This window comes from Tachypleus tridentatus, chromosome 4 (genome assembly GCF_004210375.1).
Source record: "Tachypleus tridentatus isolate NWPU-2018 chromosome 4, ASM421037v1, whole genome shotgun sequence".
NCBI classification, from domain to species: domain Eukaryota; kingdom Metazoa; phylum Arthropoda; class Merostomata; order Xiphosura; family Limulidae; genus Tachypleus; species Tachypleus tridentatus.
In genome coordinates this window covers 82,150,100-82,172,125 of record NC_134828.1, presented here as the reverse complement: position 1 = coordinate 82,172,125, position 22,026 = coordinate 82,150,100, and the positions used below count along the sequence as shown (strand labels likewise).

At 33.5% G+C, this 22,026-nt stretch overlaps 1 protein-coding gene across 5 annotated transcripts in view; it reads right to left on the bottom strand.

Moving 5' to 3' along the window:
* Positions 1 to 22,026, bottom strand: part of LOC143249554 (neurolysin, mitochondrial-like) — a 66,315-nt gene that overhangs the window by 20,911 nt on the left and 23,378 nt on the right. Inside the window, exons 1-4 of one of the 5 annotated variants that reach the window (XM_076499600.1) lie at positions 3,784 to 3,896; positions 1,930 to 2,413; positions 1,143 to 1,282; positions 307 to 419 (exon numbers count right to left, since the gene is read on the bottom strand). In XM_076499600.1, the coding sequence (XP_076355715.1) occupies positions 307 to 419; positions 1,143 to 1,282; positions 1,930 to 2,413; positions 3,784 to 3,791 (745 nt within the window). In that variant the 5' untranslated portion in view covers positions 3,792 to 3,896. Of the gene's footprint in view, positions 1 to 306; positions 420 to 1,142; positions 1,283 to 1,929; positions 2,414 to 3,460; positions 3,897 to 22,026 lie in introns of those variants that run through there. The other 4 variants (XM_076499602.1, XM_076499603.1, XM_076499604.1 and 1 more) reach the window with 4 other exon arrangements.

Below are 22,026 nucleotides of genomic sequence, written 5' to 3'. Positions count from 1 at the left end.
TGCAAAAAAACAATGTGTGTGTGTGTGAGGGAAAGATAGAGATAGGCTAAATTCAGAAGCCAATACTAGTAAAAAATTAAACTTGTATACAATACATGAACTAATGGAGAAAAATATGATTTTGACCTTATTAGAAAAGCTAATAATAAGGTATTGCACCTTACATTCCTACATGTCATAAAAACTACTAACCTTATTTTACACAGTTTTATGCTGTTCCACAAAAATTATTCTTAAATTCATAATTTAAAACAAAGTTGTATCTAGGAAAAGTGGAACATAAGCAAAAAAAACTCTGCTGCTTACCATTTCTCCTTCCTAGTTTCACTAGTTTTTCTAAATACCGTTTATATTCTGGTTGCAAATCTTCAGTTTTCTTACTGAGTATCAAAATTTTATCAAAGATGTCCTGTCTCATGCTAGAGAAAATAATATATGTATATCTATTTTGCTCACCTAAAAATTAATAACTTGTTAGAAAATACTTATAAACTAAAACTGGGTGTAAAACATGATTTGTACTAATAATATTGAACAAAGAAATCTTGATTAAAGTTTTTAAGTGACAAAAATACTTTCCATCAGTTATAGAACTGTTTTAAGATCAGACATTAGATTCACAAATATATTAATTAAATAGGCAACCTGTTTACTTTACTTGATTTATAAGCTAAAAATTATTAATTACCAAGTTCCCCAACACCACACAAGTAAATTACATATAAACATGAGATGTGAAGACAGTATTCATATGCTCTGTGCCTGATAACATTTTATAAAACATCATGTTTTATCATGTTATGATCTCCAACTATTCATTAGCATGTATACGTTATCATATACTGACAAAATTAAATACCATTTTAAAATAACAACTCATATTCATACTAGATACCAAAAACTTAGTATGCTTGTTCCCCTTTCTTATTTAAACACCAGACACTAAGTTTTCATTATCTTAACTGATAGTTTTTTGACATTAAAGTTTTACTGAAGCTTTTAAAAGTTCAAAAAGTTGTTAATTTTTAAATTACATCACCATTTCAATTAAATATGCTACATTTACAATATCAAATCTGACCATCAAAACTATTTGTACTGTCAGCATGTTACACACTTTATCAAAACATAAAACAGCCTACCTAATTTCAACATCAAATGCTTGAAGTTTTTTGTCTGCTTCAGTACTGGCATCTCTAAGCGCTTTATCAGACGATACTTGTTGTGGGAAGTCAAAAAGATAGCGATTTGACAAATATTCACATTCTACATCTGCTATTACCTGTGAAGGGTTTAAAAAATTATAATTAAAATATCAAGTTCTTTAGGAGTTAGTAATATCCATTAGACTCATTTTCTTGAAGCCATTTAAACAACAACTGCAAGTCAAATAAACATTTTGAGCCACTACAGCTATCAAAAACTTTTTTGTACAATATATTTCCTTAAGTTCATAAATATAGCACAGTTTCTAGTACAGTTACTTTTTGATCTTGTAAATACATTACTTCTAATTCAGTACAATGAAATTAATGTATGACAACAAAGGTGTGAGGTATGACTTATAAGTATTCAGCTTCTAAGTTAGGACATTTCCTTCGTAAAGAGAATTTATGACTAACAACTGCACAACACAAACTAATAAAAAAAAAGATTTTGCAAAGTATAAACAGACAATACATTGTTTAATCAGGTGTATATAACTAAACATAATACATTTTGCAAATCATAAATAACAAGTTGTATAACCACTCAAATTTTAGAATGTTGTTTTGTGGACTTTTATATACAAATCCATTCTTTCAAATGCTCAGTTCAACAGAAACAAGGTCAAGCTTTTAATTTGCATAAACTGATTTCATATGATAGAAGAATAAACCACTTTCATGTACTTCATTTATTCAAATTCTATATTAAAAGAACACTAACCTTTAATACAGATTGAAAACTCACATCCTCTTCTTTTAAGCTGCCAATTTTGTCATATTTTTTCCGACACTGAGAAATAAGTAACTCCGTTTTTGTCAGCAATTCATCTGGAGAAAGAGTTAAGTCCCAAGCAATCCTCACACCTTCTGTACCCATAGTAGTACAACCACCAACAACGTCAGTAAAAAAATTAACCTTAAAATTTAGCCTAGGCACAAAATGTTTTTGTAAGATATTGGAAAAAGATTTAGAAGTATTGTATGGCAAATATGACTTATATGAAGCTTTACTGATTCCCTGCAGATCTGAGAAACTACCACTTCTTTGATTACTCTGAAGTAATGTGCTATATTGATAAGAAATAATTAAACAGGTGTTTTCTTCAACAACACTTTGGGGTAGTCTTGACCGGTTTAGGGTAGATCTTCGACAAAGGAGTCTGATTACTGGGTAACAAAAGACCCGAACAATTAAAGAATGGGTCCTGCAAAAGAAAAATGTTACTCTTTGATAAAAATTATCAATGCAGAAGCCTCTGGTAGTTATTAGATCATTTCTGAACCTTCATTTACATATGAAAGAAATTATTAATCACACAGTACCTTTTGTTGTAAATGATGTACCTCATGATTGATTGAAGTAACAAGACAAAGAGAAGTTAATTTTCACTGATGCACATCCTTAATAGTTTTATATGTTTTCAATCATAATAAAAATACATCATTACAAGAAAATAAGAATTGGATGGCCAGTGATAGAACACATATAATGTCTAGATTTCCAGACATATCCACACAAATATACACATTTTCATATTCTTCTCCCTATAATAATGCATATCTTATTACACAACTCTTCACCTTACTTTATAATATTTTATTCCTTATGGTTAAAAAGCTTCATTAATAACAATTTTTTTACCATAAATACAACTAAATTTCTCCTTCCATAAAGTCTTTAAGATCATGAAAGTTATGTAGAAGAGGTAAAAAACAAATTATAGTTCCACTTGCAAGTTTCAGCTCTGTCAATTCACTTTTAGGAGCATTTTGTTGTCACACTTTTACTGAAAAAACTCTCAAAATTTAAATTTCAATTTTGCATTTTTGACAAATAAATCTACCCTCAGACCTGAGAAAATACATGTTGAGATAACATACAAGTTTTGTTTTACATTAAAATTGTAATTACTTTTTCCAATATGATCAATGTAAAGCAAAAAGTAAAAGTAAGTTTATAATTATCGGCGCAATTATTTTGTAATAACCTGTATGGTGCTACCTCCATTCCAAGTTCCAAACCATAACCTATATGTTGTCCAAATGTTATATAAGGTAGTCACAAGTATAGTAAAACAATAAAAAAATTTTACAGTCACAATTGCAATTACGGGGGAAAGAAATTAATCTATGTAAAACTAAAACTAAATTTTTAAAGGCTCACACAAGCGACAGTAAATCATCATTAAATGAGCTATTTTGCAAGAATGGGTATTGTAGAATGTATTATAAGTTAAAACAAGTTGGCTAACCAGATATTTCACTCCTTAAAATTAAATGTTTGATATCTCCACACCAATTCCTAAACACTACCTAAAACTTAAAACGTTAACTTGTTATTAACTTATGTAATTGCGCTGCAATTACCGAATTTGTAATGCCGATCAGACTAACGCAGAAAAAAAAGAAATGACTATTATATAAGTTAAAATTACAAAGTTTTGTACTTTGTGGTTAATTACAATTTAACTATGCATAATATAGAGTTGTTAACCTAAAAATATAAACAGCTATCTTTAAAAACTTTACTTCAGTGGTAAATAACTATTTAATATACTATACATAAACCAATTACCACCACATCAACGACGCCCACTGAGACACAAAGTTTCAAAACGTGCTTCAGCTCAAGGAGTTAAAATCAGATCACGTGATTCAATATTTTGAAAACGTGTTCAGATTATCTTTTAACTTCCAAAATTATCTATAGGATATTATCTTAAACTTGCAACAATTACGTAAACAAAGAAAGAATGAACTCATTGTATGTGCAACTTGCTTTAATGGATAAAATTATTTTTCGAAGTTTTTCGTATTATTACAAATCGGAATTTGTCTGAAATTAGTAGAATGTTCCCAAAACGAACATTACATTTTGAAACATATCCTGTGTGTTTGAGAAGCAAAAGTATTTCAGTGGTTGTTAATTATAAAATGTAATGGTGCTTTATTTCCTGACATTACATTTGTGAGCATGTATATGTATATATATTTAAAGAGACTATTAATATTAAGATATAAATAAAATAAAACAAAATCAAAAGGAAGAACTGTGTTAAAAACAGCAAATCCAAACCACTGACTAATGTTAGTTTGTTATAACCAAACACAAGCCGAAACAAAAATAAAAAGCTGCAGGCTATAATGTAGGATGGTTTTTGTTTGTTTTGAATTTCGTGCAAAGCTACTCGAAGGCTATCTGCACTAGCAGTCCCTGATTTAGCAGTGTAAGACTAGAGGGAAGGCAGCTAGTCATCACCACCCACCGCCAACTTTTGTGCTACTCTTTTACCAATGAATAGTGAGATTGACCGCCACATTATAACGCCCCCACTGCTGAAAGAGCCATCATATTTGATGCGACGGAGATTGGAGCCCGCGACCCTCAGATTACAAGCCGAATGCCTTAACCCACCTGGCCATGCCGGGCCATGTGGGATAGAAAATGTATCCTAGGTCTTAGACGTGAGTTCGGAAGTAGAACTCCCATTGCGGTGAGAATGCACCATCTATCAGTTTTAACCTCCATTCGCCAGTCTGACATAAATAAAGTCGTGCCAAGTTGTTAAATGACTTTATTTACAACTAAAAATAGTAATAAGAAATTGTTAGCAAAATTTCTTTAATTTTTGTCTTTATTTAATACATTCTTATATATATATATATATATCACAAAATATTTTAATAGTTTTGTTTAGAGTTTCTTTACGAAATCTGTTAAGTATAAATTTATGTATCAATATTGCAACATCACTAAAAATATTGTAATTACAAATTTTATAAATGTGTGTTTCGTATAGCAAGGCCACATTAAGCTATCTGCTGAGTCCACCGAGGGAAATCAAATTCCTGATTTTAGCGTTGTAAATCCGTAAACTTACCGTTGTACCAGCGGGAAACCAAATTTTACAAAATCTGAATAACTGTAAAGTTATAATACTTATAACAGAAGGGTATGGTACATTCCTGGTAAAAGAGGGTAAACCACATATTGGAAAGACAAAATAATTTCTTTTATCAAAAATATTTATTTTGATATGCTCATCAATTACTTTAATTTCAAAATCTAAATAACGTGCTTCTGTATTATCTATTGAATGGCGCAGATAGCTTAGTTGCTTAGCGTCGTAAAACTCTAAACCAACCAACCAATCAGATATTGAATTATTTTCAATTTATAAATCAATCGGATACATAGTGGTAACAACATTATTCATTTCAGGATTATTTATAGTAACTAAATCATATTTAAGTTAAAGGAAAAACATCTGGATTTATGTAATTTTCAATAAACTCGATTCGTAATCTGACAACTTGTTCTATAGTTTTCGTGTTTAACTTTAAACAACAAAACGAGACACAGTTAAAATAAAATATAGAAAAAGGAAAACATTGAACGTTATTACAAGAAATCATATTCTATGCCCGGCATGCCCAGGTGGTTAAGACACTCGACTCGTAATCCAAGGGTCGCGAGTTCGAATACTTGTCACACCAAACATGCTAGCCCTTTCAGCCGTGGGGCGTTATATACGTTATATCAATCCCACTATTCGTTGGTAAAAGAGTAGCCCAACAGTTGGCATAGCTTAGTTGTACACATGAAAACTAATAAGGCCCAGTATAATGTATTTTCATGTATTTAGTCTCAGAAATTGGAGGTTAACACCGAATAAATACAAAATATTTGCTTTAGTAACAAATCTTTATTTTCGGAATCAAATAGCTTTGTTCAATACTAAATTTGCCCAATTTTGGTCTTCAAAAGTACCAAATGGCAACCCTGCGAAGTAGTGGTAAAAAATGCCCATAGAAACTGTGAAACGCACATTGCAAAACTGAAATTTGTATGTTTCTGCTCATAGACCTAAAGAACTTTCATGCTAATTTTGGTGAAGATTCATCTAAACCATGTGAAGCAGCTATATGGACATACTGCAGACAACAAATAGCATCTTTGCTCTGTCCACTACAGGTATCAAAAACCGGTTTCTAACAGTATTAAATCCGCAAACATACCACTGGTGTGGGAGGAGGCACTTGTATACAAAATTCAGGTGTAATAAAGATACCTAAAGATAAGGCAAAAATATATGTTCGTTCGGTAATTACATGTTGTGCATAGGGTAGCCATTAATTACGAATTGGCTCCCCGAAGTAGCACAGCGGCAAGCCTGCGGACTCAGACCACTAAAAACCAGGTTTCAATACCTGATGGATGGAGCACAGACAGCCATTATGTAGCTTTGTGCTTAATTCTAAACAAAGAAACATATGACGAATCGACTATAATGCAATAATAAAACAGAAGATATCAAGATTTGTAGTGTTTTGTTTTATATATATATATATATAATAGGCGATTTATAATTATTTGCTGTACTATGCATATGTTACCACTATTTTACTTTTTTTGACGGATGTTCATCACATTTGACATGGAGGTTTGTTGGGTCCGTGGAGAGACACACAGTTTCAGTTTTGCATTTTGCGTTCAGCAGTCGCTATGTGCGTTTTTTTGTTGGTTTACAATTACATAAAAAAGAAAAATTTTCATGTCGTAAGATAACCTTTCATTCATCGTTAATTTACGAAACTTCCGTATCGGCTAGAGAGGTATTACAACTAGTTTTTATTACAATAGATTTTTGCATACAAGTAAGGCTTAAGTTATACAACATTTTATTTTCAAAACTGTTTGCTTACTCAAGTACTTGCTTTGGTACGCCGTGAAACTTTTGTTTTTCCTTTTGAAATTGTGTAACGGTAATAGATATCTATGTGCATTTACATTTTTCACAAGACGCTAGTTATGGCAAAATATATTTTTAAGAATGTCTTATACTAACGTCTTTTGACAAACCTAATTGTAAATATATGTATAAAAGATTTTATACGTGAATACAAGTAAAACACACAGCCCTCGAAATTTCCCGATAGAATAAAGCAGAAGAGTTCAAAATTGGTAGTGTTTTGTTATATGCAAACGTTATATCATTATGATCGATTCCTAAGTATTCGCCATTTTGTGAACATCAAGTAATTAGAGAGTATACGTACGACCTTTAGCCTAACGCTTAGATATTTCATTACACTAGATATTCGTATACAACTGTCTTAAAGATTTTCATTTTTTTTAATATTTAAATGGAAAGCAACATTTATTTCCTTGCAGTTTTGCACAAACCTACATAATGCGTTGTCGATACTGTGCCCACCGCAAGTATCAATACCTAAATATCAGTATTATTGATATAAGAATTTAGATTTATCGCTGAGGCACTGGGGGAGAGAGAGTGTTTTCTTATAGTAAAGCCACATCGGGCTATCATCTGTGGACACTGAGGGAAATTGAACACCCAAAATTTAGCGTCTTAAATCTGTAGACTTACCATTGCATCAGCGGGGGACAAAAACATTTGTGACTGTAGTTAATACATGAAATACGTACCTTTGAGATATCTTAATTCATAAAGTGATGAAATTTTACAAGCTTATGATTTATGTTAAAAAAGGAAGTTAGATTTGAGTAATTGTATTTAGATAGCATTAATTATTTATTTTCAAACAATGTTTCTGAAATTGTTACATTTGTGACTGGAACTGATTTAAAGTCATACGTTTAGAAAAGCGGCCAAGCATGGCCAGGTGGTTAAGGCACTTGACTTGTAATCCGAAGGTTGCATGTTTGAATCCCTGTTACACCAAACATGCTCGCCCTTTTAACCATGGGTACATTATAAATGTCACAGTCAATCCCATTATTCATTGGTAAAGGAGTAGCCCAAGAGTTGCTAGTGGGTGATAATGACTAGCTGCCTTCCTTCTAGTCCAGTGGTTCTTAACCCGGGTTCAATCGAACCCAAGTGGTTCGATTGGGTCAGTTACAGGGGTTCGGCGGAGATCAAGAAACACACCCTGTGTGCATGTCCGTTCCGTTCACCCCACTCGTATGATTCGTGACGTCATGCTCCACTTGACCATCAATGCCTGCGGCTGATCACGTCACATCACTTGGCCTAAATATCTGTGCTGCAGGGAACTTTGTGCACTTAGCAGTCGACTTGTGACTGTAGTAATCGTGCATAATTTATGATTTTTTCCTAATCTCTCAATCCCTTCATACTAACAATGTTGAGCAAAAACAGAAAGTGGTCAGACGAACAGGTACAATATAGATTCACGTGTATAACGGAACATGATGGGAGTCAGCGTCCTCAATGCATGATGTGCAATGCCAAGTTGAGCAATTCTAATCTAGCATTGGCAAAACTAAGAGAACACTCCCTAAAGCTGCATGGAGATGAGAAATACAAGAACACAACGCTTACTGAATTCAAGGTAAAGAGAGCCAAGTTCGATCAAAAGGCTACTTTGCCTGTTCTCAGCTTTGTACCCACAGACAAACCGATCCTCACAGCATCGTATGAAGTTGCATACTTGATCGCAAAGCAGGGTAAACCATACACCATTGGTGAAGCACTCGTAAAACCAGCTGCATTGAAGATGGCGAATATCATGCTGGGAAAAGCTGCTGAAAATAAGTTATTCCAAATTCCTCTTTCAAATGACACCATCAGCAGCAGAATAGATGACATGAGCGATGACATCTTAGCTCAAGTAGTTGCATATCTGATTTCAAGCCCAGCAAAATTCAGCCTTTAACTCGACGAGACCACCGACGTTTCCGATCTAAGCTAGCTTGTTGTATTCGTGCGCTATGTGAGAAACGACGAGATAAAAGAGGATTTTTTTTTATTTTATAAGCCTCTTACAACAACAACTAAGGCAGCTGATGTGATGAAACTTGTGGATGACTTGTTCAGAAACAACGATCTTTTGTGGGATATGGTTTCTGCAGTTTGTTCGGACAGAGCTCCATTCATGCTTGAACAAGACTCTAGCTTTGGTGCGCTGGTGAAAGCCGATGCACCACACATCATTGTAATGCACTGTGTTCTGCACAGGCATGCATTGGCAACAAAAACCTTGCCTACAAAACTGGTAGAAGTATCAAGCACTGCATCTTCAAAGAGCTGCGTAATGAAGTGGGCTCTGAATTCAAGGTACTTCTGTAACATTCTAACGTTCGGTGGTTATCCTGGGGAAAGGTGCTGAACTGTGTTTTTGCCATGCGTGTGGAATTAGCCCTGTTTTTGCGAGAGCATCAACACTGTCATGCAGATTGCTTCGAAAAATCTGAGTTCATTCTCATTTTGGCGTACATGGCCAATATATAAAATGCTCTCAATCAACAGATGCAGGGCAATGAAGTCAACATCATTGAAACGGAAGAAAACCTGAAAGCGTTTCAAAAAAAGCTACAGTTATGGAAACGACGAACAGAAAATGATAACTTCGCAAACTTTCCCCTGCTGGACGACTGTGTAAGTAAGATCGAAGATGTGTCTGAAATTGGAGACATTTCTGTACATGGGAAACTGAAGCAAGCAGTTGCTATGCACTTAGATGAGCTTGCAAAGTCTCTCGATGGATACTTCCCCACCAGAGTCCTATCCAGCATGGATGAGACAGCTGTTCACTTTTAGTGTTGCGACAGCAAATATCAATGATGAATACCTCGACGAAATCATTGAACTTCAGCAGAGCCAGGTTCAACAGCAACGTTTCAGAACAACAACGCTCTCAACGTTTTGATATCACCAAATCATAGCGTACCCTCTTATTGCTAAGAAAGCTCTTGAGGTACTCATACTGTTTCACAACGTATCTTTGCGAGCAATCCTTTTCGAGGATGGTAGACATAAAAACAAAGAAAAGGAACAAACTTTGTTGCGAAAATGATATGAGTGGCACTTGCTGAAGTGAAGCCGCGCATTTCTGAACTTGTCTCTGAAAGGCAACAGCAAAAGTCACTTTGATTTGCAGTAAATATTCATTGAGTTATGTTTTTCTTTTTGTGTGAAATTCATGTTTTGTTGGATTTGTTCTTTGAACACAGTGATATTGTGTGCAATTGATGCATGGTTCATTTTGTGCACTAATAAAATATCCACTTATGTTTTGAATTTGAAAAAATCATATTTTATTTTTACCATTAGGAAGGGTTCAGTGAATGAAAGTACGAAACTTCCGGGGTTCAGTACTTGCAACAGGGTTAAGAACCACTGCTCTAGTCTTACACTGCTAAATTAGGGATGGCTAGCACAGATACCCTTCATGTACCTTTGCGCAAAATTCAAAACTAACCAAAACTTCAGAAAATCGTTATCCACAAAACAGTGTTACGTACTTATGATTTATATGCTAAAAACTATACCTTTGGTTAATATTTAGTAAGAATCAGTAAATTTCTATAGCCCATTGTGTAGCTTTGTGCTTAATTCTAAACAAACAAACATAGCAGAGAGGTTATATTAATTACTTAAAACTTTGTGCTGAATGTCAAAAAACAACAGCCTATAAAAATAATTTTTGTTTAGATATTGTACCGTAATTAGTTATTGTGATGCAAGGTATAAATATCTAGTGTTCGATTGTGTTCTGTTAATATGAAAAACAGTTCTTTTCAGGTCTGTGTATTTATAAGATAGACTACGACACAAATACATACATATTAAACCACAAAGCAAAACTCATTACATTATCATTAGATACGGTGATGCAGAGAGTTTAAGTGGTTTATGTTAATACGAAAAACAGTACTTTGGAGGGCTCAGTATTTGTATGATGAAGGAATACATGAATAATTATATGTATAAACCATGAATTACTTGGGTCGTTCCGTGTCAAATCATCCTGAATTGAATTTTTCTTTAAATAAAAAATGTATGGTCAGAGGATATTTAAAAAAAATTATAACTCAAAAAGTAGGTTGAACACCATCCTGATTTTTTTTGTAGATCATATTCAGAGATGTAAGAATATATATGAAAAATTCGAAAAGGCTGAATAACTGGTGACATGGTCAAATTGTGGCCTGAAGTAGGGCTATTTTTAGCTAAATCATAACAAGTTGCATGCAGCTACATTTTTTTACAGGAGATCTAACAGACTTTTAGTAACAACAATTGCTGATTTATCAACTGATATGTTAGAGCAAATTAGAAAACAAAATTCAGCTTTGTGTCGTATTAAGTCTTAGAGCTATGGCTTATTACATAAACCAATGTTTTTTTACGATTTTGGGTTTTCAGGTGATTTTACTGCTTCACTATGCAAATCCTAAGAGAGATAAATTTGGTTTGAGACCATTTTTGAATTCTGTGAGATTAATTCAGTCAGTGTAGCACATTTCAGCTTGCTACCACCATTACTCTTGCAGCTTTAAGCAGCCAAAGTTGCCTGAAAATGAATTTGCCAAAAAATAAAAAATTTACAGGGCTGTAAATCAGAAACTATTATAGATATTGATCTAATCTTTGGCAATTTTTCATTATATGGGTAGATGAGCACATGTGAATTTTTTCAAGGCATTCTGTGGGGGTCGCCTGCAGACCCCTGGATGATTTGATATGGAATGACCCACTTATGTAGTTAGTTAAACTGTAATGGATAAATTATTCATTTTATACATGTGAAAACACTTTGAATTTTATTACTAATTAAATGATTTTTGTTTTTCTGTTTGTTGTTAAACACAAATCTATACAGAGTGGGCTACTATGCTCTGCAGGTATCGAAATCCAATTTTTAGTATTATAAGCCATCAGACTTACCACTGAGCCATTATGGAGCAAAAGAAAGAAAAAAATACTTATCACAAAGATACTTGTACTATTTCCACCACTGAAAATAAATTCCCAAATTTTAGCATTTTAAATTTGCAAAGTTACCACTAACCAACTGGTGGACAAAAATGTTTACAACGAAAATATAAAAGTTTGACTGTAAGGATAATGCACAACCTATGTCAACTACTATATGTGTAAATTTTACTGTTTTACCTTTAATTATTGCATTACATACCATATATAGCTGAAGTCTGAATGTTTCATGTTTATACAAAAACTTCCCTTTTAAGACTATGTAGACATAAGTTAAACAAAGTCAGAAGTATTTACGTTCAAAGTCACATGAAGTTCAGCACAGCCTATTTCGAGATGTTAACATCAATTGATTAAAACATGTGGATTGTGCCACAATTCTCTGTTGGTACTCCATGGAACCATCTAAAACTCTTGGCAGTATACAGTGAAACTATTTGCATTTGTGGAGCTGATCACCTATGATGTTGCAGGTCATGTGACTCCCACCCTCTTCATGCCTTTAGGCACTAGAATCCTTTTGTTAATAAAGCTGGATGTATACCACTAAGTTTCTTTGCTGGTGGAGCAGACAACATCACCAACATGAAGAGAGCCTACCAATTACTCCAAGAAGAATAGCTCAGTAGTCCAAAGGCATTCATATAACTGTATCACCCTAAACTTCCTTGTAGATAATATTATAAAGTTGTAGACATAATGTAAAGATATTTTCCAACATGTCCAAGATTTCTTTAATGTATTGTGGTAATTTCAAGGGTATACCTAACAGACACTTACTTGATTTCTACAACAATTATATGTTCGTGGATCTAGCACGACAAAAAGATACGTGTAATAATTTGTAGTAGTGTAACAAAGAGACAGAACATTGTGTTCAAGTATGGGGTCAAAATAAAATGTTTTATTATTAATGAAAATAAACTTGAGTGGTCAATAATCAAACTTGGTAAATGCATAATGATGAAGGATAAAAATAACCTATTAAGTATTGAAGTTGTATTTACACAAGGGAAATAAAAATAAATATTTACTGATTAATAATCTTATTAAAAAGAATAAAGCATATACAAGCAACAGCAATGATAAGAATGATACCAAAGACTGAACTTGTGAGTAAAAATTAAAAAGAATCTGTCTGAGACTGTCAAAACTCCATTAACAAAATAACTTCACTCAAATGAAACAGGTAACTGAATCACAAGAATCCAGAGAGATTTCTACTATATGTGACAGTTGTAAAGCATACTTCTGTACAAAAACAGAACACATTACAACTACCCAATGAAAAGGTAGATAAGTTCCTTGACCAGACCTGCTGCAGGAATTAACACCTCAGGTTTAGCACATTACCTCAACTGGATTTTGTATATATTCCAAATAAGAATTAAAAAAAAAAAAATGTAAATATGAAATACACACTATTAACATAAACTTCCACTTAAAGCAAGTTGTCTTTTTAAATTGAAGCTCAAAATTAATCTCACAAATATAAACACCTAATTATGTGGTGTCCAAAAACTATGGAACCATAGGCATGTCAACGAATTTTATAGAATGTCCTTGAAATTTGAAACAAGTTTGGATAATATGAGAATTAACTTGATATTTTCATGCTTTGACAGTGACATAACCAGTTAATTGTTTGAAATTAAGAAAAGCTGCAAATTAGTTATGGTTACAGACTTTTCAAACACACTGTTGTAAGTTGTTACAACAATAAAGTAAAATTAGTAAAAAATAGCTATATTAAAATTACATTTATTCTTTTTTTAAGTATGAAGCTACATAATGAGGTATCCACACTTTGACCACCACAGGAAATGGAACTTTTGTCATGTTTGGAATTAAGCAAAAAGCAACACAATGTGACATACTCTGCCCACTATTGGTGTGAAAACTCTACTTCTTACAGTGCGAGTCTGGAGACGTACTGCTTTGCCACTGAGGGTTGAAATAGAAATCTGAATTCTAGCATTGTAAATCTGCAAACTTACTGCTGAACCATAAGAGCACTTAAAAATTACCAACCTACACTGTTTAATTAATTGAAGCAACACCAAAAAAATAATACTTCACTTGCTGATCACATCAACAATATTTTCCTGTAATTCACAGTTGAAATACTGAAACCTTTAACAGTTAAATCAAGAGATGTAAGCTTATAAGTATTATATCTGACACTGAATGCAATAGTTTATGGAAAGCATTTGAATTAATTATAACACTGTCAAGGAGAAAACTGCCATACATTAAGTGGTTTCTTGCAAATTTTAGGATGTATGTGTTGTGCATTAGTGAAAACCTGTGTTTGATCAGATGCAGCATGATTTTATAAACTAGCTCCTAAAGATCTCTACTTTCTATATCACTATGGTCACAACTGGAAAATATACTTGTCCCCAAACTTTTTTAATTTATTGAAAGTAACCTTTGTTAAAATATTGTCTGCCTGTAGTTTACAGTAAGACCTTTTGCCATTACTACTTGAGCATAATTATGAAATTCTGTCACTCATTGTACATTTTGATGTTTACACCTTGGCAGAAATTTTCATCTCCTCAATTCAAAACATAGTTTTTGTAAAGTGTAGATACTTGTGTTTCTTAAAACAATCAGTTTTCATTTATTCCATTTTACTCATTATTCTACAATTACTTACCAATTATTTTATTTGTTCTTCTGTCAATATTTCTCTTAATGATTTCAGGTGAATTTATGGTAATATTGTCACATTTGACTTCCTGCAACAGGTGTTTAGGTGATACACTATACACCTTAAACTCTTAATTGTCATACTCTTACTGTAAAATATACTTATCAAGGGTTTCCTGTTTGTTTTGATTTCTATAATCATTTGGAATATACACGTCAGGCCATGTAGGAGCAAAGTTAAATGAGGAAATTGACAACTTTGTAAGAGAAGTTAGCTTCTTTATTAAATTCGGCACAACTAATGGCAGAATACTGACTTTCTCTGCACTAGTAAAATGAAAGAGGGAACCATAGAAATGCTCCATTGAAATTAAGTATGACTGGAGCTACTTGTCATAGAATACTGAAATAATATTTGCTATGAATTACATTTTCACTTACTAACTAATTTTAAATTGTTTTACATGAAATCTGAGATAAAATTTAATGATATATTTCACTATGTCTACTAGGGAATTGTGTAGCAGAACATTACTGGCACTGTTGTCAAGTGAAAAATACACGACTTACAATTCTTTAATGTGAAACAATATAGAAAAGCACGTCTTTACTGATGCAAAGTTTTAACTTACCAGAATTAGTAAAAGATCTTGAAAATGTTGCTGAAACTTTGTTTTATCAATAATACAATGTGTTTAAAAGATTAGTAAAGTTTATATTGTTTTAATCTCTAAGCCTTAAATTTTATCTTTCAATTCAAAGGAATTACCAAGAGTAAGCTCTGTAGTATTTACATGATATAAAACTATTCACTGGTTTACAAAACATAAGATCAAGCAACTATTTGAAACTTTCAATGAAAATATACTGGAGTGATACCAAGCTTTCTTTACAAGTCTGGTCCAAACAACATATACTATGTTCTAGCAATCTCTGAAGAATCCTAGGACAGAGCAATAAAGATCAGTAACCTGGACAATTATATGTTCTCTTTGTTGGATTTTGCACCAAACTATATGAGGGCTAACTGTGTTAGTTCTCTTGAATTTTGAAATTTTAAACTACCAAGAAGGCAACTATTCTTAACTACTGTCAGACAAAGCAAGAGTAACTGACATAAAGTGGTTTCTGGATGAGAATTAAGAAAATGTTTGAGTGTTTGAATCTCTCACTATATACCATATTTTAGTGGAAAGAAAACAAAATTCAGACATTTTGGTGAAGAAAAGAATTTACAAATAAATTCAAGCATTATTGTCAACTTGTATGGTGGTTATATGCACAGTCACATGCTCTTTACATTTTAGACCTGATGTTTCAGGGCATTATGGCAAACAATGGATAAACTTTGATTTGATTTGAAATGTTAACTTAGCCTGAGAGCAAGTTTAAGGTAGAGGAAAGAAAGATGTAGTAAGTTTCTAGCATTTACCTTTTATTCTTAAAATTAGTGTTGGTTCCTATACTGGACGTGAAAGCAGAATTTTGTCATAGACTTCTTGTGTAACGTGGCCTTAGTAGAGCAGTTTTTAAGGTAGAGGGCAGTCAGGATTGTCTTTACTACTGCTTGTATGTGGTAATTAATACTGTCAAAGTGTGAAATTATTTGCCTATGTTTAACACATGAAAGAAAAAGACATTCTATATTTAAGGTTTTAATTGCCATCACAATAAAGCTGCTGCTGTCTTCTGGGTTATTTGCCTTTATTCATCATGTCATTCACCAGTTCTTTAGAGGAAGTTAAACTTTGGAAATCCTTATGAACTTCTGTTTACTGTTGACTAGAATATGTTTTTAAAAATATTCTTATCTTTTTATTCCTTGCTTAAGTTCCAGTTAACTTAGTTTTACTTCTGTTTACTTAAAACTACACACAAAATACAGTTCTCACACACTATTACACGTGTTGTGACATTAAGAACTTTGTTTTATCATCTTAATGTTTCCTGTTTTCTTTCCTTTCAAATAAATATTTTACACATTCATCCTTGTCCATCAAAACCTTGAATTTTGTGTTATCCTATGAATCTGTCAGTACTTTACTGTGAGACAGGCTTTAAATCATGAGTTGTTTGAAAGCTTTGGAATTGCAACTCCAATGTAAAGTTGTATAATTTTCTAAACTGTAATATGGAGGGCTAATTCAACTGCTTTACAAATACTGAGTAAGTATGTTGTAAATTTGTTTTGTGTATATCTTGTATCTTATTTAGATGTATGGACACAGATCAGGTTGTGCTTATCTTGAGTGAAGCTAAACTATCATGAGCTAGTGAGAGGCATCCTGAATACAAAAGTTATAATACTTATTTCTGAGAAAGAGAAACAACAAATCCAGCCTCCACCAACTAATTAATCACCAACATTGAGTTATATTACTGAATTAACATACATGCTAATTTTTACAATATTGCAGGTCACATGACATATTTTGTACACTGAAATCTAGATACTAATAAAAAATTGTTTGAATATTATCAACAATTACTGTATCTATAACGATCAGTGACATATCTCCCATTTTATCATCACAACAGCATTGTGCAACCATAACGGTCAGTTTATTAGACTTAATTACTCAAACTGTTGAAATATGCACAAAAATTCAAACGTATTTTATTATATGTAATAATGACATACACACATTTATAACATACACTTGTAACAGGTGCTAGTACTACAAACCTGCCTTTAAAATAACATGATCCATGACTTGAACTGAATGATTTATAGACTTTATATAAATTATTAGGCATAATATGTTTGTAAACTCTTCTTTTGCACTTATACTTTTGTGTAAAATTCATTTGGTGCTGATATATTATAAAATGTATAGCATCCTGGCATAGTTTGTAGATGAACTGACCACATACCAATTTTGATTAACTTTTCCGGATTGGTTTTTATGTGACGTGATTTTGTATTCCATCTGTCAACTAACATTGCAGTAAAAATAGTAACATTTTCAAACTCAATCATATAAAATATGAAAAACCTCAAGCTAACCAAAATTACAAAGCATCAAACTTTTTTTTTTTAATTTAATGGTAAAAATATTAATAATAATATAATACAACAAGATGTATATTACTTCCACAAAAAATTATTATATACAGTAGATTTAGTGAAGCAGAGGCAAATGTTGCTTTGATATGCTCTAGTTTCCACTGGCTGGCTATTATCTGCTTGCTTTATACCCACTCTACGAATCATGATGCTGAAAAATTTCTTTATTTAAATGAACAAAATAGTTTGCCATTAAATCAAGTGTAAAATTAAATAGACACATTACATTCAACTCAACTTCTGATGACCAGTGCACAACCAGTAACTGAAAAATATTTTAAAATTTCAAAAATATACTTAAGTAATGATCCCATACTTTAAACAACCATTGCAATTATAATTTAGTGTAAATGTCCACTTGTTAAAATATGAAGAAAATGCAATTTCAAGATGTTTGAAAAGGCTCAAATTGTTTTCAAAAGTTTGTTGAAAATAAAGCATTTATTTCAACAAGATTTTCAAACCTTATTATAATGTCATGTTTAATGGTCTACTAAAAAAAATAAAGGTATGTTCATTACTATCTAACTATGGAATTTTCTAGAGTTATTAGAGTGAAAATATTTGGCACTACAGAAGTCATTAAGTTTAAATGATATAAACTATGGTTAAGCATTTGAAAACTGACATTTTTCTACCCTGAATATGTATTTCTGATAAATACTTACCCCTCTCAGCTTTACTTGACTTGTGCTGCCCTCTGTATGCACAGTTTTTGCTCACCACTAGCCTTGATACTAATACTTACCGTAATGTGGCATAGCTGTACTGTAGCATACAAATAAGCATGTGATGCACCTTCCTAGCACAGCTAACTCTCTATACTGTGGAGTTCTTTCATCACTTCAAGATTAGGCAAAAGTATGCAATGTTAGTTGGGAAGACGTGTGATAGGAGGTATTTATTGTAAGTACATTTTCAGTGTAGGAAAATAATAACTTTTGATATGATGCCTTATCTCCTCTAACATAATTGCTAGAATCCCACAATGAAACTGTGGAGGGTCCAACCCAAATATTACATGGATGAGGACTCTTCAGAAAGCACCCTAAGACATGTGATACCTTAATGTACAGGGACACACCCATGGGAGACCACACTTCACCTGTAGCAGGTACACTCCTTGCCTCTTGTGAAGATATGTCACTAAATCAGGTAGAAGAATGCACATCCAAGGTGTAAGTAGATCTGCCAAATAGTGTAGAGTGGCTAGGGCACTTCAGATTATTTTCGATGAGTTGTATCCAGTCCCAAAATAGGTAACTTCAAGTATTTGTCTTCTAGTCCATAGTAGAAATATCCCAACAATTTGCACCTCATGCCTAGGAATCAGAAGGGAAAATCAACATTTGTTCTGACAACAGAGGCAAAACACATGTGTACAGACCCAGTACACCATTAAAACTAAGCCTCTCAGGAAACCCAACATCCAGGCAGTAGTAGGAAGGGGGAATGCAAACATGGAGGGTCAACTCCAGTCCAAAACTTGACATCATCAGGAATCTTTTTCCTACTCCATGGAAAAAGGAGGGTCCCTACCAATCACATTATGAGAACTTATGTTGGCTGGTACTAAGTAGATGTAACATCAAATCACCCAAAAACTGACATTTAGGCAGCACAAAGACAGGGAAAAGCCAGCCAAATGAATTAACTACATGCAATTAATTTATCAAGTCCAAAATCAGGCTGCATTGAGAAATTTTTATTCAGTCAATAATGGAGAAGAGTACTCACCATTTATACTTATATACCTACAGAACACCACCACTACCTTCAAGAGGAAGACTCCATAATCCACTACTTCTGTGGCTAGAAACTGGCATGGACTCCCTTACTCTACTAGGAGATAAAAAGAGGAGAAAATGACAAGATAGGGAGTCTGCAAGAACAATATGTTATAAGGTAGTGCAATGGACAACAACAAAAAATTCTATTTGCAAAAACAGACTAGTCCTGATTTATTCAACCAGGATCAGAGATGGGTTAGAATCCTGACAACAATTTATACATGATAATCCACAAGTGGTACAGTCTGATTTTAACTTTATTTGTGAAGGAAGATACCAGAAGGAAAATTTGAGCTGTCTTGTTTAATATCCCATCTCTTCAATGAGTGTGTGTGTGTGTTTTCTTATAGCAAAGCCACATAGGGCTATCTGCTGAGCCCACCAAGGGGGATTGAACCCCTGATTTTAGCATTGTAAATCCATAGACTTACTGCTGTACTAGCAGGAGGCTCTCTTCAATGAGTGTTGTAAACCAACACAGCCACATGGTGCAGCTTTATGTTGATGTATACTTGGACAGGCATCACTTGCTACAAAGCAGGATCCAAACAGTGAGAAAAAGGACCAGTTTAATTATAAGAGATAAAAAGAAAGAACTTACTCTCTCACAGAAAAGGAGGCATGGAAGATGTTACTGGGAGGCAAGTGATAGCCAGATGAGGAGATGGCTAAAAGATGCAAGCAGTGAGCTGTAAAAGTGTGAGGCATGGTTCATATGCCAGTCTGTACAATTTCCTATAATAGATGATAGTAGTGGACAAACAGAGAGAGGGTAATATAACAAATTTGGTGGAAGTAGGTTTGGAAAATACAGCAGAAATAATCAGATAATAACACATAAGTTAACAGAATAAGTTGGTATAGCTAACCAGGAAGAGTGACAGGAGGAAGGTCATGAGTAGAGGAAGTATTCCATGATATAAAATGATGCAAAAAGTGCCATTTTCTCTGGTAAACATTCAAGAAAGAATGGCAGACTTAATGGGAGAAAAGGGATGCTACCCATGTAGAAAGTTTCACAAGAGGTTGTAAAAAATAATCGCATAAAGCCAGAGTATGGTGATAGCAGGATGAAATATGGCAGACTAAGTTTGATGGAGAAAGGATCAGAAAAGTGGAAGAGGTACGGAAATGGATGATTGAAGAAGGGATAGGATTGAAAACTACAGCTAAGTAAACCAGAATGAAGCAATGAGAAGGAATCAACGTGGAGTGGTTTGAATTAAGAAGGAAACACTGGGTAGATAGATAGGAGGATATACACAAAGTTAAAAATTGGTCCAATACAAACTGAAAACATCTCTTGCCAAAGCTAAAGGATGTGGAAGAGACCAAAAGAGGAGCAGTTTGGTTCTGCAATGGGTGGCAAATTCATCAAGAGGAGGAGCACCAAACTGGGAGCAAAAGACCACTCTCTAGGTAGAATTTTTTTTCTGGATAACCTTTCCACAAAATGATTCAGAATGTCTTGCAAATAATGGGCCCAGAAAAGAAGATCCACCATTCAAAAGCACAGAACTGGAAAATATGACCTCCATGAACAAATGAAGGTAATATGTAATGAATGGAAAGACAGGGATATGAAGGTATGCAACTGAGATGTCAACCTTTGCCATACAGAGACCCAGAGCATATGTACATCAAAGTGTGAGGAAAGTCTCCATGGTGAACTGAAGAAAGTAAATGAAATGGTTGAGGTTGAATAGGTCAATGACAGGATGCACCTTTTCAGTCTTTTTGGGAACAATGAACAGTTGAGAATAGAACTCCACAAAAAGATGATGCTTGTTTGATAGTGTCTTTGTATAAAAAGTCACTAATTATTTCTGAGAGATGCTGTCATGAAATGGGATCTTGTGCAGGAGGAAGGGAAATGAGATAAGTGGATAACTGAAGATGGGAATCCTACTGACAAAAGTTGAAGAACCCAAGCATCTATGATGAGTGGAGGCCAAAGATGAACAAGCTTGCCCACTTGTGCCCAAACCATGCCAGGACTTATGGAATAGTTACTGACAACACTGTCATCAGAAAACACTGTGATAAGAAATTTGGTAGCTTACCACCAAAACATGGGAAGAAGGTACTGTTAGAGGGAAGAAAGCAGAGGACTGAAACATGGAAATGGAAACAAAAGGGGGTTGGGAAAGAAAGAAACTAAGAAAGTAAGTGAGAAATGTAGACATATGGCTTTCACCCTAGATTTTAATGTATTAGGAAAATCTCCAAATACAGATTTGTTAAAAAGAGAGCCAAATGGATGTTTCTTGAACAGGAAGACACATGTGAAAAGAAAATTCTAATAATAAGAGATAAGGCTGAGGATGAGAAGCAAACCAATAAGAAAGTACAAGTATCCACTGAAAATCCCTTCAAGGAAAGGTGGAGAAGCTTGGAAAGAGTAGTGTTGTACTAAAGGGAGTGGAGGACAGTGGCAAATGGGCTGGGAAAAATCTCAATGTAGTCTTCAGATCAGATCTGCATGCTTGAAACAAAGATGCCAAGACCTGAAAGTCCAAGTATGGAAAGTACAACCTATGATAAGCCGAAACAGAGTCAAATAAATGTGAAGAATGAGG